This window comes from Myxine glutinosa, chromosome 12 (genome assembly GCF_964187855.1).
Source record: "Myxine glutinosa chromosome 12, kmMyxGlut1.1, whole genome shotgun sequence".
Classification (NCBI taxonomy): domain Eukaryota; kingdom Metazoa; phylum Chordata; class Myxini; order Myxiniformes; family Myxinidae; genus Myxine; species Myxine glutinosa.
In genome coordinates, this window is record NC_136272.1 from 42,011,798 (window position 1) to 42,039,579 (window position 27,782).

Consider the following 27,782-nt stretch of genomic DNA (forward strand, 5'->3'; position numbering starts at 1 on the left):
ACTTGCTCGTAAGTGATATATCTGCCAGTAAAGCCAATGTATGGGGCATGTTGAAAAGTAATGCCTCATATTCTTTTTCTCCAAAACAGGTAAAGATGTTCAAATGAAACAGATATTATCAACCTTTGTTCTACCACACTGAATATTTATTTCTCAACACAATCACCACTGCTGTCACAATTTCTGCCAACGTCCATGTAGTTTAATGACGCCGTCACGATAGAACTGTGCATCCTGCTGACTTAACTGGTCCTTCACAGTGGCGTTGACCTCATCGCCGGAAGGAAAAATGTTCTCCGCGACGGTGTTCCATTTGGGGAAGTGATGGAAATCTGACGGAGCCAAGTTGGGGCTAAATGGCTGGTGCTGTAAAGCAGTGAAACTGATGCGACCAATTTCTTCCGTTTTGGTCTTTCCATCTGAACCTAGATTGTGCATTGTCATGCTGGAGGAGAACCATCTGCATGTGAGGACAAACCCTCCAAATTGATGCCTTCAGTTTCTTTAAAGTTTCAATGTAGTTTCAACATTTTGAGTTTCAACATTTTTGAAATACCCGCCGAACAAAAAACGACTCCTGCGAACAATTGACGACGCTTCCGAACCCCCGCGCATGTTTGGTGAACTTTTGGAGCCTAAAATACGAATGTTGGACTTTGCCATTTTTTTGACATTCGCATCCTTCGCGAACAGTTCGCGTGTCCCGTGAAAACCCACCAAAACCCAAAACCCAAAAACCCAAAATACACTTCTTCCATATCATCTGGCAGATCATCTTTGGCCCACTCAAACAATGATCCTACAAATATTTGTTTATGTGTGGGAAATAATTTAATTCTCTTACCACTCTCTTCACCATCTAATATATTAACAAAAAAGATGTTTGAGTTTGGTTCTTTATCAAGATATTTTAACTGAGCTAAGATAAAATGATAAACCTCCCTCAATGTTCTTGTTTGAGCACCTCCAGTGCCACATACCATTTTAAAATTAAAGTACATTTCCTGACAACCATCAAAGTTTTCCGTCCACTCAAAAATATTTCCATCTTTTTTACCCAACTCACCGATATTTAAATTAATTCTCTTATTTGTTTTGTGAACTTTTTTTACCAGTTGCCTTTTCAATTATACCTATTTGATATTTTTCACTTTCTTTATGTTTTCCATTTATATACCAAGGTTGATTACACCTCCACTCTTTAGTCTGATTACCTGATACCTGATACCTGATTACCTGATAGCCTGATAGTCTGTTGATAGTCTGATTACACCTCCTCGGCACACCTGAGCTCCTCACCACATACAAGGCTTTCATCCGCAGCTCAATGGAATACTGTTCTCCCCTGTGGGCCGGTGCTCCTGCCTCGCACCTAGCTCGGCTTCACGCTGTTGAAACCAAAGCTTTCAGAATTATTGGAATCTCCCACGATGAAGCTATCTCTGAGGGCCTTTCACTCACTCACCGCAGGCAGGTAGGTGGTCTTTCTGTCTTCTACCAACTCCTCTCCGGCCTTGCACCCCCAGCTCTCTCTGTGCTCTGTCCCCCAAATATTCCTACAGGTCGCACAAGATCTGCCAGCAACCCTCTGATGGTTAAACTGCCGAAATCTCGGCTCTCTGCTCACCTTCACTCTTTCATTCCTCTTTTCTCCCGCCTCTGGAACAAACTCCCTCACTCCCTTCAATCCCACTCCTCCCTCCAGGTCTTTAAAACAGCTGTTCACCACCATCTCTTATCTTCCCCCATCCAAAACCTTGATCTTTTCTACCCCCGCTAATTCACCCCAGATCCACCTTGTTTGGAATTCCAACTTCTTTCCTGGAAGTCCTGGCAGTGTCCATATGTTTTATACCTCTCCCACCCCCCTTTCCCATGCCTCCCCCCAAAGCCCTCGCCCTCTCACAGATCTCTCGATGTCTCCATGTCTCTCGGTCCCTGCTCTCAAATGTTGTGTTTGTGTCCTTCCCCCTCTCTCCCCATCTTGTCTACCGCTCCCGATGTTATATGTTTTATGTGTCGGTTTGTCTTTCTGTGTGATTAATGTTCGCTCTTTCACGAGCCTCGATCTTGTATACAAAAAAAAATAAAAAAAATACTTGGTTCTATCATTTATATATTTTTACAGACCTCTCCGTCGGCCTCTTATCCCCTTATCGAGGGGGGATTAATCCCCTCGTCTTCGACTGACCGACGTGAGTCCTGGGGGTCCCAACGCTCCTCCCGGTCGGGAGCAGCCAGGGTATTTGGTCTACGAAAAGTCCCAAGGACCTGAGTGCCACTCCTGACCGCGAGCAGGGGAGGGACTCCCGCTCGAACCCCGTTTTTAGATGTTATAATTGCCGAGCGGTGTTAGCAACATGACGTTCGAGCCATTACCAAAGACTAAACCCATTCCTAAACCTTGGCCAAATCGTGCCACAGGTATTCAATGGGGAAATCACAAAGACGACCGGACGAGCATGAAGAAGAAGAACGAAGGTAGGAAATACAAATATAATTTATTACTACTATTTACAAGTCAAATGAAACCAAGGAGAAGGAAGGATAATAAAATAAAGACAGAAAGAATGGAAGGACCAGAAGACACAGTGCAATTACTAGCTTACCGATTCAGTCTTACTTAACCCCAGGACAAGACAAAAGACAGACGACGGTCAGACTCACACGAATGGGAAATGAAGGCAGGAACGAATGGCGGGAAGGAGAGGAAGGTTCGACTGGAACCGGAGCACGGTCGGGCCGGGAGTGAGCAGCCGCCGCCCCTTCTCGATCGGTTTCGCACGGCGGCGTTCCTTCGCGGCCACGGTCGAAACTGCCGTCAAAGCTCAAAGCTGCTGTGGTTAAAGCTGCGATGGTTCAAGCTCCGGTGGTTCAAGCTGCTGTGGTTCAAACTGCGGTGGTTCAAAGCTCATGGGACATCCCTCTCTCCTCTCCTGGATCACACAGCTCTCTCAGGTGCGTCACGTGCTCCCCAAGGACTCATCTCTCGTGGGGGCGTCCCGCCGCGGGTTATATTGGCCACACCCTCAAACCTTTGCGAACCTCCCCAATCGTTCTCTCTCCGCCCTCTCAAGCCAAACCCCTCGTGCTTGGTTGGTCAGCAAGGGCTCTCCTGGCTCCACCCTCTGATGACGAGGTGGAGACACGCCTTTCTTCTCCGAGGTACAGCACATGGCAATGGCGGCAAATGCAGAAAACCGCCCAATGCAGTTGGCAATGGAGGCTTTGCAGAAACCCGCCCAATGCAGTTGGCAATGGAGGCTTTGGGATATGGAAGGGAACTACCTTATGTCATCTGATGCAATGCAGTGTCAACTAGTGGGAACAGAGCCTTAAACTACATAGAATAAGGAGATAACTATTGAGAAGGATATATGATTTGCTACGTGCATGTATTTGGATTAACTAGGAGGATGACCTTTGACCTTTACACTACGGAGGGTGATATTTACAACAAGATTCATGACACTTACAACAATAAAAAAAACACAGGATTCTCAAATCCGCAACACTGCACCCTCATCCTCTAGGCATGTCCTCGGGCCTATAAAACTTTCACTTTAGTGTGGCACGTAGGTGTAGTACCCTCTACATTTAACCTGACCCTGAGTGTGACAGTTTTAAAACACAAATAAGTATGTCCCCCTGCTGCATTGCACCCTGCCTAACAGATTTACGCCCACAGCTAACCGAATTGCGGAATTGTCTTCAAACTATACATGAACAGTGGGGAGCATTATTTACCAATTTTTTTTTTTTTTTTTGTATACTGAATCGAGGCTCGTGAAAGAGCTAACATTTATTTCACAAACAAATCAACCAGACAAACAAAATATACAAAAAGAGGGAGCGGAAGACAAGATGGGGAGAGAAGGGGAAGCACCCCTTCAAGCAATTGACGCTGGTATTTACAAAACTAACCCAGGACCTGTGATTGTTCTTTTGGGGGGGGGGGGGGGGGGAACAGCCTGCGCTGCATCGATGCACCAGCACCAATGACGAGCACCATAAAGCCCCATACAGCACCATAAATGCACCAGTCAGTGCACAGTCACCAGTTCATAATAAAAATAAACAAACCCTGCTGGTGGTCTTGCTCTTCGGCTCCCACTGCTGGCCAATGTTCTTCCAGATGTTGTCTTTCTTCATGTTCTTCTTGCTGTCGGCCTATTTGGACATAATAATAACAAGCACAGAACGTGTCCATTGTGTTTTTTTATTTAGGGCCCACAGGGGCCGACTCGGGGTGGTTCACCTGTATGCCACGTTACCGAGGTCCGCCAGCAAGATCTCGGGCCATCATGGCCGGTTCCCTCAGAGGGGCCATGCCCCAACCCATGGGGTCCATAAGTGGTGCTCAGCCATAGATATGTGGTCCATAAGTGGTGCATCGATGCAGGCAGCTGTGGTTGCGAGAGTTCGGGCACACAATGGCAGACTCCCGCACGCTCCCCTCGGTGCCCAGAGAGCACGATCCATGGGTCGGGGAAGGAAGACAGAGAGGACAGGTGAGTGAGGGGTAATGTCACAAGGGTACACATCAATGAAGGCAATGCAAGGTGAGGTGCGTCCGGAGACTGAGCGGAGAAAAGCTCGTCCCTACCATACGTCACCCCACCCGTCACCTGTTCTACCCTTGCCCCCTACCCCCGTATGTACAAAAATCTACACATTACCAATTCGTCGCTACTGTCACGTCTTCCCCATATTTCCCCTATACCAAATTCGTCACAATAATCCCTCTAATCCAAAATTTGCCATCACCAATTCATCATCAATCCCTCTTAAGGAGGAAGAGATGGAACATCAGCACAATGTCACACCCACGTCATGATGCGTCTCACAATCCAAACATTTGCACAGAAAAAATAATCAAAACATGGCATGGTGTGGAGGTACGTCATCTCCTCAGGTGAGTGGATGTAGATGGTGCGAGGAGATTCCAATCCTATCTACCTTCTAAATGACATTAACACACTTTACACTACCCGGGGTCTTTCCCTGCCAATCCATTGGCAATCTTACTCTATGCAGTTTTAAGAACCAAATTCCCATTGACCTAACTGTGGTGCTTCATCAATTTGGGGTCTCACTCCCCCGATTCAACTCCCTGTGCCTTTGCACAATTTCAGGACTGGGTCGTGTGGCTCTCCCAGCATGTCTACCCACCTGCACACCTCCACCACTGTAGTTGCCTCCGAGCTTACCTGCTCCTTACCCTAACCTATCTAACTGGGGAAGGCCCTCTGGTGCTCTCCCCACTCGGTGCCCTCTCTGGCACTGGGCTACCCGGGTTCGTCCTCCGGATCCTCGGGCCCCATCCACAACGCTACCGGCTCCCAGAGCCCACCTGCGGCCTCACCTAGCCGACATCCTCACAGTGGTGGAGTGCCCATTTAACTACACACTAACAGGCCACACGCCCAGCCATTTCCACGTCACTAATGCACCCATTCAAACACCATTCTTCCACCACGCACCACAGATGCCAATATCCAACCACAATTTACCTACTCCCTCTACCTAACTCTTAAACTACCCTCCCCGGGTATTCGTGATGGGGTCCATCCTTCCCATACACACCTTCGCACCATCCACTCCACTCCACATTTTCCACCATACTCACTCCACACCATCCATTCCATACTCCATATATTCCATACCATTTATTCCGTACAACCATGCTCCATACACCTGTATTTGCACACCTGTGCCATCACACCTGGTGCTTCCTGCATCCTCCTTCCTCCAGGACCATTTGCTCAACACAACACTCAATCACCATTACTCACCCATACACTGCTCCATACACCTGTTCACTCTCAATACAACTCACATCTCTCCCGAGCATTGCCCCGCAATTCCTCATTTGCTCGATATCAATACTCACACATACGGCATCATCTGATCTACCTGGTTTCCTGCTAAAACTTGTGCTTCCCCGTCGCCCCTTATATTATTGCGCTCCCTCATTGTTATAATCCAACTACCCTCTCTATGTCCCCACTACCTGTCCAATGTCACTACTTAAATCTTACCGTTACCTATGGTCATTTCTAGGTCCCTATACATTATCCAAACCCTCCCGGCTAGTTTTCACTGCCATAAACCCCATAGCTATTGCTCATGTGCCCCCGTGAGGGATGGCAGAGTTGCCATCCCACCACATCGGGCATCTCTCACTACAAATTTTGCTCATCCAATTCCAGTCAATCAAAAATTTGCCAATCACTGCCAATCATTCTACCAATCAGTTGCCAATCAAATTTTTGCCAATCACAAATTTTGCTTTTCCAATTTTCTACTGCTACCACCCTCACACGTCTACTCACTTGAGCCTCTCGGTGCGCCAATTCATTTCCAAAGCTCGGCATTGCATGAATGCGGGTGGTTTGTTGCCGGCGGTTGGATTCGTCCGGCATTCGGTGCAGGGAAGGGGGCTTACCCGGGCCGAGATTCCACGCACCATCTCGGCACGGAGCCGTCCGATGGCCCGATCTCGCCCTGCTGGAACGCCTCAACCACAAGGGGTCGCCGTGACGACCCTTCCGACCGGGCCGCCCGCTCCGCCTAGCGGCGCACGGACGCGACCGTTCGGAGCGAGGCCTGGTGTGGATCCCGTACGGCGGTTCCTTTGAAAGGACTCATCTCTTGCTCTCCTTGTCTCCTTGCTCTCCTTGCTCTCCAAAGAGCAAAGAGTCCTTGCTCTCCAAGGACTCATCTCTCGTGGGGGCGTCCCGCCGCGGGTTATATTGGCCACATCCTCGAACCTTCGCGAACCTCCCCGATCGTTCTCTCTCCGCCCTCTCAAGCCAAACCCCTCGTGCTTGGTTGGTCGGCAAGGGCTCTCCTGGCTCCACCCTCTGATGACGAGGTGGAGACACGCCTTTCTTCTCCGAGGTACAGCACATGGCAATGGCGGCAAATGCAGAAAACCGCCCAATGCAGTTGGCAATGGAGGCTTTGCAGAAACCCGCCCAATGCAGTTGGCAATGGAGGCTTTGGGATATGGAAGGGAACTACCTTATGTCATCTGATGCAATGCAGTGTCAACTAGTGGGAACAGAGCCTTAAACTACATCGAATAAGGAGATAACTATTTAGAAGGATATATGATTTGCTACGTGCATGTATATGGATTAACTAGGAGGACGACCTTTGACCTTTACACTACGGAGGGTGATATTTACAACAAGATTCATGACACTTACAACAATAAAAAAAACACAGGATTCTCAAATCCGCAACAATATTCCTTAAAAAGGCGGCGGTAGCCCCTTAAAATCCCCAACCCCATTATCTTATCATTTATATATATTGTTACGGACACGCGGATTAAGATGTTATGATGGGCCGAGCGGAATGGCCGCCGTGTTCGCACAGTTTACCCGATTCCACCCGACGTTTACCAAATCGCGCTATGCTAAATCAATGAAGGAAAGGACACAACGGCTGGGATAAATGAAACGACACAAGGGGTACAGTTCTCAAGACTTCCGGAGGAGGATATAATTGGTGATGCAGAAAAGGGGTAGATTACAAGGTAAGAGGTAAAGCACAGAGGAGATAGGCACTTAGACACAATCTTATCTATGCCCAGACAGACCACAGACAAACGGAACAAGACTGACTTACACAGGGATTGATGGCAGGGAAGGACAGGCAGTCGATAGCACAAGGTGCACCTTGGCTCAGGGACAGGATACAGCTCGGTCCAGTCCAGAGATGCGGGGAGGTATTGCAGCGCTCGGAGGTGGCGTCTCTCTTCCTTCAAGTCCAGCGCGCATCTGACGTCACCTCCCTCTTCCTGCGCATGCTCAGCGTGGAGTGACACGCCCTCGGCTCGTTGGCCCCGCCCCAGATGGGATCGGTCCGCCGCTTCTATTGGGTGCGGGGGTTACCGGGCTCCGCCCTTGACGAGGAGCTGACAGCGAGCCCCTACGTGGTAACCCCGTCGAGCACATGTTCGATGGCGGCTAACCAAGCCGGAGTGAGGACGCGCACTCCCCGCGCCGCCGCCGTTGTTGTTGCTGTTGTTGTTGTTGTTGCTGAACCGTGAGGAAAAGCTGCGGGGAGGTATTGGGAGGTCCTAAACTTCCTAACGGTGCCATACAATCACATTCTGGTGCAACGAAGAGTCAGAATTAATGGAAACGAGTCCTTAACTGACATAGACTAAGAATAACTAGCAAGATGTCCTATAGTTGTCTACGTGAGATGCGGTGGACCTGGATGCGACATTTAATGGGGGAAATAGGGGGAGGTCGGGTCTACAGAGTGTTGTTTACAGGAAATGGGACTAGGGAATGGGGGATTGGGGATAGTTGGGAAGTATGGAGGAAATAGGGGAATATTTACAAGTGGATATGGATGGAGGCCAATCTCATATCCGCAACAATATCTTATCACTAATATCTTATCACTTATATATCTTATCACTTATATATATCTTATCACTTATATATCTTATCACTTATATATCTTATCACTTATATATATTTTAACACTTATAACCATAAGGGAGACTATCAATTCCATTTTCTAAAATAAACCTCTTATCATCAAAAGCCCCCAATGCTTTCTTATTCACCTCTTCTGAATATAATTGATGTTTATAACTTCTTGTTCCATTAATCTTTCTAAACTCTTCTTTCTTTGTTGTTAAACAGTTATAATAATCCTTAAAGTTCATTGTTTCTTTAATAACATTTTTCTTTACACCTTTTAACTTCTTATCACTCTTTTCAACGTCATTCACAATGTATTTATAAGCAAAAGCCTTTTACCTCAATCCCACAAATTCACTCATGACATTTCCTCCTAATTCATCCTTGAACTTTCCAATCACCTTTATATTTTTAGAAGAGAACAACTCACTCTCTGGACTGTAATTACTAGTGTCATAGATATTAATGTCCTTTTTCATGTCTGAATAAACATCATCAGTATTAATTTTCAAAATAAAACTATCTGTATCCATATAAAATAGATGAACATCATTTTGATATTTCTTCCTCAAGTTATTATAAAAGTAATCATACATTAATGACTTTGATAAATCAAGAATTGATGTTCCAATATAAATAGGTTTGTCCATTTCAATACTCTCTTTAACCAAATGGATCGCACAAAAGTTCTCAGTAAAGACCTCAGCTCTAGTAAAACTAGGTCTATGAATTAATTTTGATGCTTGTTCCCAAGATGTTGCTAGTCTGATATTTTGTCTTTTCCTCACGTTCTCCATGGTCTTACCAAAGACCGCATTATTCATCAATTTATAAATGTCTTTCTCAAAATCTGTTTTTGGCTCTGTTCTTCTTTGTGTATTAAAATCAATGTACTCCTTTAGCCAATGACTTTGATTGAACTTTAGAACCCTATGGATCTTCTCTACTCTTAGACCTTTTGATAAATATTGTCGCTAATTTCTTTGGTGTAGAACATAATTTTTCTTGTTATATAATGTAGTAAGTAATTTTTCTGTTGATTCACCTATATCAAACGATCGTTGATAATCACTCAACCATTCTTTCTTTGGACTTTCTTTCTCACAAGCCAATGGAAGATCTTTATGTTTATTATGTAGTTCTTCAGGATATTTTAAATCGACCTCAAAATAACAACCAACCTTTGAATCATCCAATTATTTTTGTGTAGAGATACATACATCTTGTAAAACCTTTTTGTAGTCTTTTTCCTTTACCCATCTTAGTTTACCATGAGGAAGAGCTTGAGACATTGCCCAGCCATACAAGTTGTTTGCGTCATAGTACATCAAGTAAGACCTCTTTTTCGTTGAATCATAATTTGGAAGATATTTGTTATTTGCATTTGCGTATCTACTCGAGCAGACTTGTGAAATTCCACCTCTTTTTGCCTTTTCAATCATCAAAAGCATATCAACATCGGTTATCAAATCCAAAGCTTGTTTTGTCATTTTCAACATCGCGCTCCAAGCCAATCCAGGTGCTGTGTAGTAGTGAGCAGGATCCAATCCATATCCAGTGCGACAAACAGATCTAAAGGCTTCAAATACATCGGCCAATAAAAGCACATCACGATACGAGTGAGTATCACGATACAAATCGTGATACTCGCCAAGATTCTTGAGGTTATATTTTTCCCAAACATTTTGTGCGTGTACATAATCTTTATCAGATATATGACTGTTGTTTAATTTGTTATATAAATTTTCTTTTCAAGGAAGTTGTGTTTCATTGAATCTCTCAAATGAGTTCATATAGTCATAGGGATAAATTCCCTTTTGTGTTAGTAAATCTTTATCTGAAAAATACTCTGAAAGACTTGGAAACTCTTTTAGATTTAGAACCAAGTTAGCCAATGGACTTGCCATGAATTTAAATGTATCAAGACATCTGATATGAGTAATAGGAGATGTGTGAATTGTTTTTGTGAATGAAATGTATTTCTGATCCGTGTTAGGAATTGCTGAAATGTTTCCAGATGTCTTTGAAAGTTCATTAATAGATAGATGCGTATCATAATGAGCGTTGTTATGAAGAAAGACAGGAATGAAAGAGGGGAGTTGAAAATTAATATTACAACTTTGATGAGCCGGACCTCTATATTTACCAGTGAGATGACAATGGTCTCTAACCTTTAGACCTTTACCAATTTTCTTCTCACAAATATGACAGGCAGCCTTTGGATGTCTAAATTCTCTTTTTTCTTTACTTGTTAAGGACATTGGTTTATTGGTTTCTCTCATTATCTTGGTTAATCGAACACAGTCTTTTTCTAGTCGTTTCACAAACTCCTCTGGGGTATTTGAGCCTCTATACATCTCTAACTTGTTATATTCATCACCACCGGATGATTTGATATAATAACAAAAACCACAAGGAGTATGTTTTTGATATTTATTTGTGTATGATTCTTTTGGATCTGGAGAAGCAGTATCAATTTTTTCTAAAATACTTTCAAAATCAGCATATATAACAAATGGATGTTTTATTGTTTTCTTTTCATCTCTGAATGTGATCTTTGAGCCTTTTTTAGGCATGTTGATTACTATTGATTTATGTTCACCACAATAATTTGAATGTTTATCTAATCTTTCTTGTGTATGGAAGAAGTTAAGACAACGCATACAAATATATATTTTATTTGTTCTTTTACATACTTGTGGTTTTATTAATTTTGTAATATCTTTGATGTATGTATAATGTGAATTTTCGTCTGAATTAAAATATAGAAGATTAATATGAGTTTGTTTACAATTGTCAGAAATCTTTAAAACCTGAATGTTGTTTGTTTCTGTTAGACCATAAACATTAACTGATAAATTATTCATCTTTTCAAATTTAGGAATATCATTTAAAGCCATAGGAAACTTTAGATCTTTCGTATTTAATGTATTCTCATATTTTTTATAATGAGATACTCTTTCACCATGAAAATGTGGAGGATGTAAGTGTGCTAAAATAGACCAGAGAAAACATTTATTGTCTTTATTTTTGATATTGATAACTGCTTTTCTATTTTTGATAACACTGGGTAAATCAATGTAAGAAGAAGCTTTTAGAGGATCTGATTGAAGAATATGAATGTCTATGTAAATAATTTTTCCTATATTGAATCCACTTCATACGATTGAATTATCCACATCTTGCTCTTGTTTAATAAGTTCATCATAGACTCCTGATGTTTTAAAATCTTGATATGAAGATATAAAGTGTGGCTCAGTTCTCATGTATGGTGTATCTATAACTCCTTCGTCCTTTGTCATTTCTAATTTTACTCCCATATAAAATTTAAGTGGTTTCATTTCTTTTAGTGTTTTTTCAATCAACGTTTGAACAGCAGGTTTAACTATTTCTACAGCATCAACTATAGACTCTGGTTCAGGAGGTTTGAAGTTAAAGACTCTTATTTTAATCTGTCCTTTGAATGCACCATCAGAGTTTTTAGTTGTGATAAAATTTGATAAATGTAGATTTGTTTTAAGATGTATTTCAAAGCCTTTCTTGAGGATATTTTTATTACATGCAGAACAGTGTTTTGTTTCCTTCTGAATAGGATATAGTAGGTGAAGTAGATTCAATGTGTGTTTGTTAGTTTTAAGGTGTTTTTTGTATTGTTTATATTCTTGTTCACAAACGTCGCAATACGTTGCTTTGATCATATTTATATAGTAAAATTATACTTAAAACAAAGTGCCTTTTTTTAGAGGCTTTTTAAAAGATGAAACAGTGCTTAAAGTAAAACACTTATAGAAGAAACTGTGCTTCGAAGAACGTGCCTTTTTACAGGCTTTTTATATATGAAACTATACTTAAAGTAAAACACCTTTTTACAGATATACTAAAAGTAAAGCGCTTTTTAATCACAAAATTCAACACTAAAATCATCACCATCACTATCATCTAAGTTCAATGAGAACACAATATCATTTGTGTACACTGAATTATCATCACTAAAATCACTATCACTCATTGATTCACTATCATCATCAATAAAACTACTCTCAAAACTATCATTTGAACACAAACTATTAGTATCATAACTATCTTCAGATCCTAGACTCTCTGCATCATATTCAGAGTGTTGACTGTCAATATCACTCATTTACATACCATTAAACTTCCATCAATATCTATATACTTTCTTTCATTAACAGATTCAATCTCTACATTTTTAATATCAAAAGTTATCTTTAAATAATCTCTAACTATCATAGAACGAAATGACATTTCACCAGAAATATTAACATCATTCATTTTACTTAGATCTACACCCTTTGGATTATTAAAGAAAATACAAATGTCTCCTCTAGAATTATTAATGGTCTTATCATTCTTTTTCAAAGTATCGTGATCGATCACTTTTTCAAGCTTTGAATAAATTGCCAGGAGTAGAGGAGAAACTTTTGTTAGATTTACTTTAATGGATGTCTTTCCAGGTATAGTTAGAGCTCTTCCTTTAAATGAAATAGAGGGGCTCATGTTATTTTCCATAACTGGTTTTACCCAAAAATTTCCATATTTATCTTTGTTCAATTTAACATCTTTGACATATTTTTCTATATCTTTCACCGAAGTAGAGATTGATTGAAATTTGTCTTTTGTGCTTTGAAACATTGTATTTATTGGCTAAAAAACTTGCGTTTAGTTTAAGTAAAAATTTACCATATAAATATGATAGAAGGATATTTAGAATTTCCAGACTCTCCATATGATAAATTAGAGAATTGTCCGGCTTGTGATAGAGTGGGGCTTAATAATGAGGGTTCATATAAACAATGTATTTTCTGTGATTTAATTTTAATTAATGATAATAAATAAAAAATATATATATATAACTCTTTTAAATTAGAACCAAAAATGAATTACTTTACAAGATTAATAAGAGAGATGAATGTTAAGTATTATGATGATAATACACCATTTCTTACAAGGGAAGAGACTATTTGTATTGAGGAAATGTATAAGGGTTTAATGATATTTATTATTCAAAATAATTTTAATGGAAATGTTAATACAAGATACTATATAAATAAAATAATGAATTATTTTGAAATTAAACCTGAACTCAAGATAAAATATAGAGTTTCTAAAATAGCTCAAAAAAAGTTAGATGACTTGTTTTCCAAATATATAATGATTTACCTGTTTGATTTTTTGATTTTGATATAATGATTTTTTACCCGTTTGGGAAAATAAGATAAAATTTAATAACCATAAAAATATTCCAAATTCATTGAGATGTTTAATAGTTGGTTCAAGCGGATGTGGAAAAACCTGTTTGCTTTTAAAGATGCTCCTTCGTCCTAATTTTTTAGATTATGATAATTTAATAATTTTTACAAAGTCAAGTTTTCAACCCGAGTATCAACTACTCTCACAAGGTTTTAATGCGGGTCTTAAAAAGGAAGACATTATCAGTTTATTTAAACTTCAAAATAAACTAAATGATAATTATAATATTGAAGATATAATACAATTATTTTGTGATACACAGAAATCAAAACCGAAGCCAAAACCCATAACTTGTATTCTCAGTGATAATACGGATGATATACCTTCACCTCAAGATTTAGATAAATCAAAAAAGAACCTTGTTATCTTTGATGATTGTGTTAATGAGAGAAACCAAACAGTAATGGATAGCCACTATACAAGAGGGAGACATTCTTCTTGTAATTGTATTTATCTTAGTCAGTCATATTTTCAACTCCCTCGGCGCTCAATAAGAAACAATGCTAATACTTTTATTTTATTTAAGTTGAATTCAATAGATACAAATAATTTTTGAAGAGATAATTGTTCTACATTATGTAATAAGAAGGAATTTGAAAATTATATGAAACACATGATTGGAAAATATAAATATATTGTTGTGTAACAAGATGAGATACTAACTGATATTTTACACACCTAAATGACAACAATTATTATTAATCTTGTGGGTAAATCTGCTTCAGGAAAGAACTTTCATAAATCTAAACTCTTGAATAGTAAAAATGAAAAGATTGTAAGTTTTTTTTTAAAACACCCGATGATTCATTTTGTAGTTACTACAACCAGAGCAATACGACCAGAAGTAGAAGGGAAAGATTATTACTACATTTCAATTGAGGAACATATGCGATTGAGGAACGATGGTCAAATATTTGAGGAGGTCTCTCTTGGTTCTACAAAATATTCACATTGTAAGAGTGAGTTAAATAAAGTAAAATCTAATGGTCTTGGGATTTTAGAAATTAATCCTGAAGGAATGAGACAAATTATTAAACATTTGCATGGTGATGGAGTTAAGATTTTATCATTCGGTTTTGATATCGATGAAGAGACTCAACGCAAACGTATGAAAAGCAGAGATACAAATATTAGTGAAGAAGAAATAACAACTCGTATTAATACTAATAAAGAATTTGATGAAATATTTAAAGAAAAGGATTTATTTCAACACATTTACTATAATGATGAAGAAAAGGAAAATTTCCCCATTGACCTTTACAATTCATTCAATGATATTTTTCAATAAATAAATACAGAAGATGAATACCGAAGAAAGAGCAAGAAAGCTTAAAGAACATCAAGAGTTGGTTTCAAAAGTTGTAAAGCAACAGGAAGACATAAAGAAAAAAAGGACACAGAAACTGACGGGCGAAGAAGCGTTTGAAAGAAAACAAGAGAATTTTTTTAAACCACTTTTAAAAACTCAACAAATGATTTCATCTACAGTTCCCACGATAGAATTTACTCCGAAAAAACTTCAAATGCTCAAAGATTTTAGTCAAATGACAGAGCAGGAAGTTGGAGAATTAGAATATTATGATGAAGGATTATTTCGGAAACTTGGGGAGATAAATCAACCCCCTAATTATGTTGTGGAAGCTCTTCAAAACAATGAATATTCGGCGGATTCAAAAACCAGAGCAGGTCTCATTCCAACAGAAGAACCAGCACAGTTCTATCTTGTGAAAGAAAAGGTATTGATATTTAATGATAAATTGGTGATCTTAAGTTCTGCTCAACCAAATGTTGAATTAACTCCAAGATTAATGTTTCTTCTAACAAAAGATGGAAAACGAGCAACAAGTAAAAGGCTTAATTCACCTTATTTTGAGGAACCACTTGATATGGAAAATGCGGAAGATAGGGTATATATTGATTTACTAAACTCACTTGATTATGGAGTTTCTGTTGCTGGTAAAAGTAAGAAGAATGAGAAGGAGAAACATATTATATTGATGTTTTAAGTAAGCTTGGTTCGGGTGTTAGCTTTCTTCCAAATGACCCATCACAATTAGTTAATAGGCTATTATTGCTGTTAGGTAGTAAGAAGGCTGGAAACAACAATTGTTTTATTGAAGCCTCAGCCATTTTAGATCAGTTGATGAATATGAAAATAATTAATAAATGTCAATACAAAGATATTTTATTAGATATTAAATAAGATGAGAAGCACAATTCTTAGTTTTAATTTCACAACGAGTGATTACACAGCTTCATTCCCTTACCCACTACAACTTGACCCCACAAAAGAATATGAGGCATCTTTATTGTCGATGGAAACTTATAATACCTTGTTTAATACCACAGAGAAAAACAACAAGTTTAGTTATAATCCAGGAAGTGGATATAAAACTATAACCGTTTCACCCGGAGCTTGATTTGATTTCTCAAATATCTTCTGAAGTCTCTCGCCTTATGAAAGAACAAGGTGATGAACCAAAAAATATTGCAGTAGATATTCAAAAACACACTTCAAAATCAACTATTAAACTTAAAAATAATTATAAAGTTGATTTCACGATTGAAAAATCGTTTAGAGAGCTATTGGGTTTCTCTTCAAAAAAGATTGAAACTAACGGGACGTTTTACAGAGATAATGTTATTCAAATATCCTCTGGTATAAATTCGGTATTAATTCATTGTGATTTGATTGATGGTGCTTATAACGATGGAATAAGAACAAATACAATATTTTCATTCAGCGCATACTCAACCCCGATTGGTTATAAATTTAATATGGAACCAAAAAATCTTGTCTATTTACCTGTGTCAGGAAAAACCATATACAGAGTAAATTTGAGGATAACCGATCAAGATAATCGTATGATATCCTTTAATGATGTAATTATATCCATCAGAATTCACCTATGTGAAGTTTTTCAATAAATAAATAATGGTTATTGTGAGAAAACACGAGTTGGGAAAATATAAAATAATTACAGGGGATGGGATGTTCCTTTCACCATACTATAAGGGTGAAGGTATGTTTCTTGGTAGAGGATACTATAAACCAACGGGGTGTGGGGCATCAATTTAGAAATAAAGGAGATGGGATAATTGATACTCTAATGGGTATTGGTTCAACCATTCTTTAACATAAAGACCTAATTGGTTCAACTGCTTCTGCCATGGGCTCAGTTGCGGGTGTTATAAAGAGTATAAAAGATGCTCAAAAGGAGTCTCATAAATTGCAATCAATCAAAGAAATTAAAAAAGGTAAAACTCAACTATCTTCACAAGAACGGCAAAAAATCATTAAAATACTTGGGTCAGGGTTTCAACGATTTTAATGCGATATAAATACAAGTATGGAAGCGATTGATAGTATCTATGATTTGGATGATACGATTATCATTTCAAACTCCACTACAAAGGAAGACTATTTTAAGGTAAATGCTATAACAGGAACAGACTGGAATTCAAACGGAACAAAAAGTTTTGAAATAAATAATCAACAAACTTACTTGAATCTAGCTGATAGTTTCTTGCTGTGTAAATTTAAATTCATTAAGGCTGCGAATAATACTAATGCTACACTCGTAAATGATTTCTTCTGGAAAATGTTTGATAGTGTCTGCCGATATATTGGAACACAAGAGGTTGAAGCGGTTGATTATGTCTCTGCTACATCTGAAATGATGAAATTTACACTATATTTGTTTCGTGATAGAATGGGTAAGGGAGCTGTTGAAGGTTTTATTCCTGATATGTCAACGGGAACAAATGCTGACCCTGGTTATAGTCAAAGGAAGGCAATGTATAATGATGAAACAAAAGCAGAGAATAGTTTTACCGTAGCAGTACCTCTGAAAGGTATATTTGGATTTTGTGATTATGACAAAGTTTTGTATGGGCTTAAAATTAGATTTCAACTCCAAAGAAATGATAATGTAAATAGGTTGCTTTTTGGGGTTGAAAATGCTTTTGGCGACAATAATAAATTTGTTATTAATGATTTGTGTTGGTATATCAGTGAATATACTCCTAATCTTAAAACGGAAGAGATATTGAATAGAAGACTTAACTCAAAGACCCCGCTAAATGTATCATACCTTAAAAGAAGATGTCAACACGTTAAACTGGAACACACTACCTACACTTGGAATTTGGGTGTTCTTCAAGGAAAGCCACGATACCTATGGCTCATTTTTTTTTAAACCAGATGGAGAGGACGGTACTGATAAGAATAATGCGCTGAGTGATAATGCTAAGGTGAAACAACTTCGGGTTTCTCTTGATGGCACATTTTATCCGCGAGATAGATTGGAAATTGATTGGGAAAAAAATGATTATGCGGAAGCCGACAAGTCTTACCAAAAGGTGTGTGAAAGCAACGGTAATAATGAGCCTATTTTGGATATGATTGCGTTTCAAAAACTTTATACGATCTACGCAATTGACCTGAGTTCTCAAAAAGAAACTATAAAGTCTAATAGAGTGGATACTTCTCTATACATTGAAAGAGGGGAGAGTGAAGAGGTTAATACATATTGTTTGCTTTTGGAAGAAACAGAATTACAGATTAATACAGATAATGGTGTTATGATTAATATCACATCGATTTTTTCTCATAAATAAATGATTAGGAAAGAACTGGTATATGTTAATCAAATCAATCTTAATAAATTAACATCTTGTATTCAAAATCAAAAGCCTTGTATTATTAATGTTAATACAATTCAAAGAAAAGGCGCAGTAACAATTGATGTTTTACTCACAAAAGAGCAGGTGAAAACACTAAATGATCTTGGATCACTTAAAATTAAAATGACAAAACCTATGTGAAAGAAATATTCAACAAGGGAAACGAGTGGAGGATTTCTCCCGTTTCTAATTCCTTTATTTGCTGGTTTAAGTGTGGCGGGAGCATTGACTGGTGGTATTTCAGCAGCGGTAAAAACTGCTAACGAAAGGAAGGCACAACTAAAAGCTCAAAAATAATTGGAAAGACATAACAAGGAGTTGGAGAAACAAATTAGTGGAAGTGGTGTAATTGTAGATTTTGCTGAAAAGCTCGAAAGCCTACCTGATAAAGCGAGATTGTTAGTTGGAGATATGCTTTCCTCTATCGCTCAAGCGGGTGTTAAACTAACTAAACGGGGTAATGGATTGTATCTTTCTCATAAATAAATGGATAAATGGTTTCAACAATCTGGAAAGAATACAACGTCAAATATAGAACTAGCTAAGTATTGTAAAAAACTAAAAATTGATAATGTGGTAATCTGTATGAGAGATGAATTAACAAAGTTGTCCAAGAATACAAAGAATATTATTATGAATTTAGACACACAGAATGGTTCTCATTGGGTTTGTATTCATAATAGTCAGGATAAATATTATTTTGATAGTTATGGTATGCCACCACCTGTTGAAGTACAATACAATTCTTACAGAATGGTGTTTATCAAACATTTCAAGTTCAAGAAATTAATTCTAAATGTTGTGGTCAATTATGTTTATATGTATTATTTCAACTCAACAATAATGAACATTTTTATGATGTCATTTTAAATCTAATATAAATGACTTTTGTTGGAAAAGATGGTTCTATCTTTGGAGAATCCTCTCAGGATATTGATTTATCAAATTATTATACAAAGGCACAGGCTGAACGACAAAAATACAATATAACAAAAAATATTAATATGAAAAATACTTATAAATTAATCAATTATCCAAACCCTACAGATGTGAATGACTTAATTAGATTCAGTGATTTATCACAATATATAGCTTTAAATAAAACAGCACGTTTTGTTAAACAAGTAAAATTTACAAGCACAACACCTGGTTATACTGACCATACACCTTTCCTCATTCAATTTAACTCTCTGCTTACAATTGAATTTAATAAAGAAGGACATTTCCTTAATATGCGAATTAATAAATGGGGGTATGATATGCCTGATTTAGGGTATAATTGGTTTTTTTCAATAAACTTAGAAGACCTACATGATTTTAATCAGTCTCGTAAAGAAGATTATTATCCGCTTGGTGAGGATAAGGAGTTATGTGGAAGTACAATTAGTAAACAATAAATACATGATTTTAAGAATAAAAAAATATATGATAGTATAGCGATGGTTAGCATGACAAAGAAGGAAGCTAATGAGATAAGGATAGAAAGCTGGGGAATACAAACCGATTTGGTAGTGGGAAGATGGGGTGGTATTACCTGTCATAATATTAATCTCACATATATTTCTGATACATAAATGGCAGGAAGAAGACTACAAGAGAATTATAATTTTTGTATTCAGGGATACCTACAAGAAAAGGGTGCTCGGTATTACATACCTCATGATTTGGAGCATATACAATATACATGGAAATTTTGTCATTAAAAACTGGCCTTATACTGATATTGTTAAACCCACAAATAATTAAAATATTAAATAAAAATGAACTTCTCAAAGTTATGAAATATAAAACTCTTTTAGAAATCATCAACAAATCTTATTGGTATCCTATTATGAGAAAAATAATTATAGATACAAGAATATCTCAAAATCCAGATGAGTATATGTATAATATTCTTTGGGGCTCAAACTCAAGGGTAGCAAGGGATGAGAAAGGAGTTGAGGAGAAGGAGGAAGGAGTTGAAGAAGAGAAGGAGGAAAGAGGGAAAAAGGAGAAGGAGGAAAGGGAGAAGGAGGAGAGGGAGAAAAAGGAGAAGGAGGAGAGGGAGAAAAAGGAGAAGGAGGAGAGGGAGGAAAGAGAGAAAAAGGAGGAGGAGAGGGAGGGAAGAGAGAAAAAGATGGAAATCATTGAGATTCATAAAAGATTGAATGTATATTACGACAAATAAGTCAATCTCAACGCACCGAAGAGGAAAATAAAGAAATGAAAAGTCTCATGGAAATATTATTTTCAAAAATGACTGAGATGAGTTCAGGGAGAAGATATACATGAAGAAGAGAAAGGTCATATCGTTGATGATGTTGGTGTTATTGACTTTAGTTAGTTTTATTTGTAAATAAATGGAGGAGAGAGTGAAGGCATTCCTAAGGATTCTTTATGTTTTAAAAATCAAGATATAAATGTATATGTTGAAAACCAAAAAGGTTTTGGCACTATGTAGGACTTTTTCTCATAAATAAATGAGTTATTGTCTCAAATGTAAAAAGAAAACTAAATCTAAAAATATCTCTTATGTTAAAGCTAAAAATAATAGAGTTTATCATAAAGGAATATGTCAAGTGTGTGGCTCTAAAAAGTGCCAATTAATCTCTCCTAAAAGTGGAGGAGACATACAAAAGTTTCTGTCAGGAAGTAAATTTACAACTGGAATTCCAGGGGAACTACATCTACCTGGGTATTCTTTCTGTGGTCCAGGAACAAACTTGGATAAAAGATTAGATGAGGCTGACAATCATAAACCTTGGTCTAAGCCTATAAATAGGGTTGATGAAGTTTGTATGAAGCATGATATTGCTTATGGGAATACCACTACATTGGATGAAAAACATGAAGCAGATAAAGAAATGTTGTATAATTTGTCTTTGATACGAAATCCTACGTTGAGAGAGAAAGTTGATAGGTTTATTGTGAAAAAAATGATAAGTGCCAAATTGAAACTTGGTCTTGGTTATTCACCCTCAAAAAACTATTAGGCTCCAATGATGTTATCAAGACTGAGGAGCTTTTGGCTAATGAATTACACAAACCTATAATCACCAAGTTTAAAAGAAGGAAGGTTTATTCCAAAGACACTGACCACATATGGTCCGCTGATTTAATTGAATTGAATAATGACAGGGGATACAGGTATGCTTTAACCGTTATTGATTTGAGGAGTAGATTTGCCTGCCCAAAGAAGGAAACCAAAGAAGTTATGGACTGATGAGGGAACAGAGTTCTATAACAAAATATTTATGAAATTTCTTAAGGGGGAGGGTATTAAATTATACAGCACCTTTAATGAAGGAAAGGCAGTTGTTATTGAGCGTTTTAATCGTACTTTGAAAGAGAGACTATATAAAAAATTCTCAACAATGGTTCTCAACAATGGGTACATTTAATTCAGGATATTGTAGATAATTACAATAATACCGTTCATTCATCAACAAAATCAAAACCGTCAGAATCATTGACAAAATTAGAATATGAAAAGGAGATTAATTTGAGAAAACCGAAGTTCAAAGTTGGTGATATTGTAAGAATATACAGATGGAAAAGTCATTTTGAGAAAGGTTATACAAAAAAATGGACTAATGAATTATTTTAAATCGTTGGTGTAATGGATACAGTCCCTTGGACCAACAAATTATATGATATGAATGGGGAAGAAAACTTGGGTTCATTTTACTGACAAGAATTACAAAAAACAAAGATGATAAGCCATTAAACAACAACCATCCATACTTTTATCCACCCCACCCAAATTAGTTAATTTAATTACTCGTAATAAATAAATAAATAAAAATCATAAGCCACGCCCACACAGACCACGCCCACACAGACCCTACCCACACAGACCCCGCCCACACAGACCACACCCATCATCCCCCACCCCCTTGTGCACCCCCACCCTTGACCCTTCACCTCCCTCATCCCACCCCCACCTTCCCCACACACACAAGGGGAGGGGAGGGGTGGGATGAGTGGGGTGGAGGGTCTTTGGCAAGGGTGCACTTCCCTTTCTTTTTTTCCTGTATTCTCTTTTTGTAATTAAGAATTAAATAATTGTAGTCAAAACAAATATAATTAAATAATAGTGAAAACATAAAAATCGTAATATTATTAAAACATTTTTCTTGAGGTATATATTCAGCTTCTTCCCAGCACAAGCCATCAGCTTCTTCCCAGCACAAGTCAAATACAGCAGATGTCTCCAGGTTTTGAATCTCTTTCTGTTTAAGACAAGAGGAGAGAGAAAATATTAATATCGGGTGAAGCAAGGAAAGGATATGTTATATATGAGGATATGAAGGATATGATCATTGTACCTCTGGCTACGGCTTCCCCTTCGCTCCCACCTCTTGTTCATATGTGTGTTGTACCGTCCACCAAACAGTGATGACTCCATCTACATCTCGCTGTCTGATGATATGGACCAACTTCTATCTACTCATCCCAACTCTCTCTTCCTCATATGTGGTGATTTCAATTGTCACCATGCCAGTTGGCTGGGTGTGGGTACCTCTCTCACCAGCCATGGCTCTTCAGCAAAGGACTTCTGCGACTCACTGGGACTGACACAATCTGTCAATTTCCCGACCCGGATCTCAGTCAACGGAACATCTTCTCTTCTGGACTTGGTTATGACTAACTTCCCTGAAAATGTCTGCTGCTCTTCTTCTGCTCCGATCGGATCATCTGATCATGTCCTTGTTAAAGTGGACATCTCTCTGACCATCCTCAGGGAGCCTGCTCAGCGTCGACGAGTCTGGCATTTCACTCAGGCCAACTGGCACGGTCTTCAAGCAGCCATCAATCATCTGGACTGGTCTCCCATCTCTACCACCTCTGACATCAACTCATCCTGGGAATTCTTCCAAAGTAAATTGCTCTCTCTCATGCACAGATTTATCCCATCTCGTCTTCAGTTGTCATACCCTTCCTCCCGTCCATGGTACATGGAATCTTGTGGTGAGGCTGTTGCCCAGAAACAACTTGCCTTCGTCTCCTGGAAAGCAAATCCAACGGAAGGAAATCTCATTTCCTTTCACAAAGCCCGAAACAAGTGTGTGTCCACCCTCAGGAGAGCCAGGAAACAATATCTCTCCATTCTCAAGACCGAACTCTCTTATCTGTCTCCCTCTTCCAAATCCTGGTGGCGTCTGGTCAAATCCGTTTCTGGTGTTTGTTCCCCCTCCATCCCCTCCCTTACCTCAAACGGCTACACAGCTGACTCCGCATGTGAAAAAGCTGAATGCCTCAACTCTGTGTTTGCCTCTAAATCTTGTGTCCCAAACCCATCCCTCTCTGTACCCACCATACCCAGTCGTACCCTGCTGCTCCTGGACTCCGTGTCCTTTCCTCCTGACAAGGTGGAAAAGTTTCTGTCAACCCTCGACTCTGATTCTGCAACTGGACCCGACGGCATCAGCCCACGGGTCCTAAAATCCTGCTCTGCTGCTCTATCTCACCCTCTCTCTGTTCTCTTCACCCTCTCTTTTGCTCAAGGTCAACTGCCATCTGCTTGGAAATCAGCCAACATCACCGCTTTGCACAAAAAAGGTGCAAAAACATATCCTAGCAACTACAGACCAATCAGCCTTCTCCCAATTATCAGCAAAGTCATGGAATCCATCATTGCTTCGGATATGAAATCTTTCCTCTTCTCCAATGGCTTGATCTCTGATCATCAATTTGGTTTCAGACCAGGTCACTCTACTCTGGACATGCTGCTTCTGCTGTCTCAACAATGGATGGAGGTCCTCAATGCCAAACAGGAAATTAGAGCTGTCTCCCTCGACATATCACGTGCCTTCGACATGGTCTGGCACCCCGCTCTGCTCACCAAACTCTCCTCCTTTGGTATCCATGGAAATCTCCACGCATGGCTGGCGGACTTCCTCTCTAGTCGTCGTCAACGTGTGGCCCTGAATGGGTTTCTCTCATCTCCTCTTCCTGTTCAGGCTGGAGTTCCCCAAGGTAGTGTTCTGGGCCCTGTGCTTTTTCTGGTCTTCATCAATGATCTCTCTGACTCTCTCGAAAATCCTCTCTATCTCTTTGCTGATGACTCCACTCTCTGCCGCTCCATTCCTCTTCCCTCAGATCGGCAGTCTGCTGCCTCCTCACTCTCTGAAGACCTGGACAAAATCACAGACTGGTCAAACAAGTGGAACATGTCTTTCAATCCTGACAAATCTCACACTCTTACTATGTCTCTCCGAAAAGATCGACTGGACAACCCTCCCATCTACTTTCTCAACAATCCTCTCCAAGAAGTTCTGTCACTCAAGATTTTGGGTCTCACTATCTGCCATGATCTTTCTTGGGAAAACCACATTTCCAAGCTGGCCTCCAAAGCCAGTCGCCGACTGGGCATCCTCCGTCGTGCGAAGTCCTTCCTCGGCACACCTGAGCTCCTCACCACATACAAGGCTTTCATCCGCAGCTCAATGGAATACTGTTCTCCCCTATGGGCCGGTGCTCCTGCCTCACACCTAGCTCGGCTTCACGCTGTTGAAACCAAAGCTTTCAGAATTATTGGAATCTCCCGCGATGAAGCTATCTCTGAGGGCCTTTCACTCACTCACCGCAGGCAGGTAGGTGGTCTTTCTGTCTTCTACCGACTCCTCTCCGGCCTTGCACCCCCAGCTCTCTCTGTGCTCTGTCCCCCAAATATTCCTACAGGTCGCACAAGATCTGCCAGCAACCCTCTGATGGTTAAACTGCCGAAATCTCGGCTCTCTGCTCACCTTCACTCTTTCATTCCTCTTTTCTCCCGCCTCTGGAACAAACTCCCTCACTCCCTTCAATCCCACTCCTCCCTCCAGGTCTTTAAAACAGCTGTTCACCACCATCTCTTATCTTCCCCCATCCAAAACCTTGATCTTTTCTACCCCCGCTAATTCACCCCAGATCCACCTTGTTTGAAATTCCAACTTCTTTCCTGGAAGTCCTGGCAGTGTCCATATGTTTTATACCTCTCCCACCCCCCCCTTCCCATGCCCCCCCCCCCCAAAGCCCTCGCCCTCTCTCAGATCTCTCGATGTCTCCATGTCTCTCGGTCCCTGCTCTCAAATGTTGTGTTTGTGTCCTTCCCCCTCTCTCCCCATCTTGTCTACCGCTCCCGATGTTATATGTTTTATGTGTCGGTTTGTCTTTCTGTGTGATTAATGTTCGCTCTTTCACGAGCCTCGATCTTGTATACAAAAAAAAAAAAAAAAAAAAAAAAAAAAAATTGTGATTATGAATTGATATGAGCATTGTGAATTGAGATATGAGCATTGCGATTACATCAACGATTTTAAATAATGAGCATTATGAGCATTATGAATCGCACACACACACATACCTCTAAAAGATCAAGCTTTTTGTCAAGATCGTTGAGTTGAAAATTTAGGGTATCACATGTTGGGAGTAAAAAACCACTCTTTGGGATCTCGAAATAATCCCAATCAAAGTTGTGGTCTTCGAGGTTAATACTGCAAACAAAATAAAGAGAAATTACTGCGCTCGCTGAAGTAAGCCAGACAAAACATCACACACACACACACACATCTCGTTTTTTCAGTTCTGTTCCTCACAATTCGATCTCTCTCTTTTATTCACAGACACACACACACACACACACACACACACACACATACACACACACACACACACACACACACACACACAGACATACACACATATACATACACACACACACACACATACACACACATACACACACACACACATCTCGTTTTTTCATTTCTGTTCCTCACAATTCGATCTCTCTTTTATTCACAGACACACACATATACATACACACACACACACACACACACACACACACACACACACACACACACACACACACACACACACACACACAATCTCGTTTTTTCATTTCTGTTCCTCACAATTCGATCTCTCTCTTTTATTCACAGACACACACATACACAAACAAACAAACACACACACACACACACACACACACACACACACACACACACACACATGCACACACACACGGACACAATCTCGTTTTTTCATTTCTGTTCCTCACAATTCGATCTCTCTCTTTTATTCACAGACACACACACACATACACACACATACACACACACACACACGCACACACATCTCGTTTTTTATTTTGTATCATACCTTTCACATGAATCTTCTAAGAACGGTGAAACATTGAATTCATTCGTCGGGTGAATATTCTGAGCCCTCCATCTTGGAGGTAAGTTATTCAAACCCGTATTCAGTTCGTTGTGAAACTCTTGAGAAACAACTTGAAATTCTGCCAGGGCCCCATGAAAGTCATTCGCATTGCTGTAATGAAGAGGAAAATATATCATGAGTCATATAATTAATCACATACAAAGCTCTCATTAACAGTGTTTAATACCAAATGAACTTACCAATGTCCTGGCGAGTATTCTTCATCAGAGGAAAGACTGGAATAAGACAAGCTCATCTTCGTTCACAATGTTTAAAACGGCACGGCAACACGGCTTAAATAATGAACAAAATGTATTTCGGGGAAGTTAACCGCCTGTCAGCATTTGGGAAACTGAGGGCGTGTGTGTGTGAAAAACAGGAAACAAGACGAAGAGAACTTCTGGGAAGTTATCCAAGTGAAACAACATGTCATTTCTCAAAAGTGAGCTATTAATTTTAAAAGGTTCGAGTATGGTAGCCTTCGTTTAAAATTGAAAACATAACGAATGTGAAAAATATCTAAAAAGTTAATGTTAATGTTAAAGAAAGTAAAAAGTAAAAAAAAAAAGTTAATGAAAATTTTAAATTTTTTCCTACGCACAAACAAATATTTGTAGGATCATTGTTTGAGTGGGCCAAAGATGATCTGTCAGATGATATGGAAGAAGTGTATAAGGACCTGTGCTCAGTGTCAATAGTAGAAGAAGGATCATAGGTTCATAAGGGTAGAAGGATCATAGGTTAATAAGGCGAGAAGGATCATAGGTTCATAAGGGTAGAAGGATCATAGGTCCATAAGGGTAAATGTTAGGAGGTTCATAAGGGAGTAGCAGGGGTGTTAAGGGGAAATGAGGGAAAGTGAGGGAGCAAATATTCATAGGATCATTGTTTGAGTGGTCCAATGAACAACATTGAGGATAAGAGTAGGTTATCTTTTGCTATAGCTAGTATGTCAAAAGGCCAAAAGGTTCATAAAGATCAGGGTGGTAGAAATAGAGGTGTTAAGGGGAGATGAGGGAAAGTGAGGGTGAGAGGGAAATTTACATGTAAGTGAATGGAGATTTGGGGGTGTCCCAGGAACAACATTTATCATCTACTTAGGCGATAGCTTTGTGATTGCAGACTGATATGTAGTTTATTTTTAGACTACAGGGGGTCCTCGCTATACGTCCAAGATACGTTACAGAA

At 39.1% G+C, this 27,782-nt stretch overlaps 1 protein-coding gene across 1 annotated transcript; it reads right to left on the reverse strand.

Moving 5' to 3' along the window:
• Positions 1 to 174: 174 nt before the first annotated feature.
• On the reverse strand, positions 175 to 26,909 carry LOC137437389 (uncharacterized). The gene is made up of 5 exons (XM_078766257.1): positions 26,795 to 26,909; positions 26,535 to 26,705; positions 25,735 to 25,864; positions 22,401 to 22,618; positions 175 to 460 (listed from the first exon to the last, which is right to left on the reverse strand). The coding sequence occupies exons 1-5, from the start codon at positions 26,848 to 26,850 to the stop codon at positions 175 to 177; spliced, it is 861 nt and encodes a 286-aa protein (XP_078622383.1). The 5' UTR covers positions 26,851 to 26,909.
• Positions 26,910 to 27,782: the final 873 nt, after the last annotated feature.

What these genes read in the sequence shown, in the direction of transcription:
- LOC137437389 (XM_078766257.1), bottom strand. Translation starts at nt 26,850, where the DNA reads ATGAGCTTGTCTTATTCCAGTCTTTCCTCTGATGAAGAATACTCGCCA. An exon ending in GAATACTCGCCAGGACATTG is followed by an intron (nt 26,706 to 26,794) that starts GTAAGTTCATTT and finishes TCTTCATTACAG; the next exon opens with CAATGCGAATGACTTTCATG. An exon ending in AAAAGCTTGATCTTTTAGAG is followed by an intron (nt 22,619 to 25,734) that starts GTATGTGTGTGT and finishes TGTCTTAAACAG; the next exon opens with AAAGAGATTCAAAACCTGGA.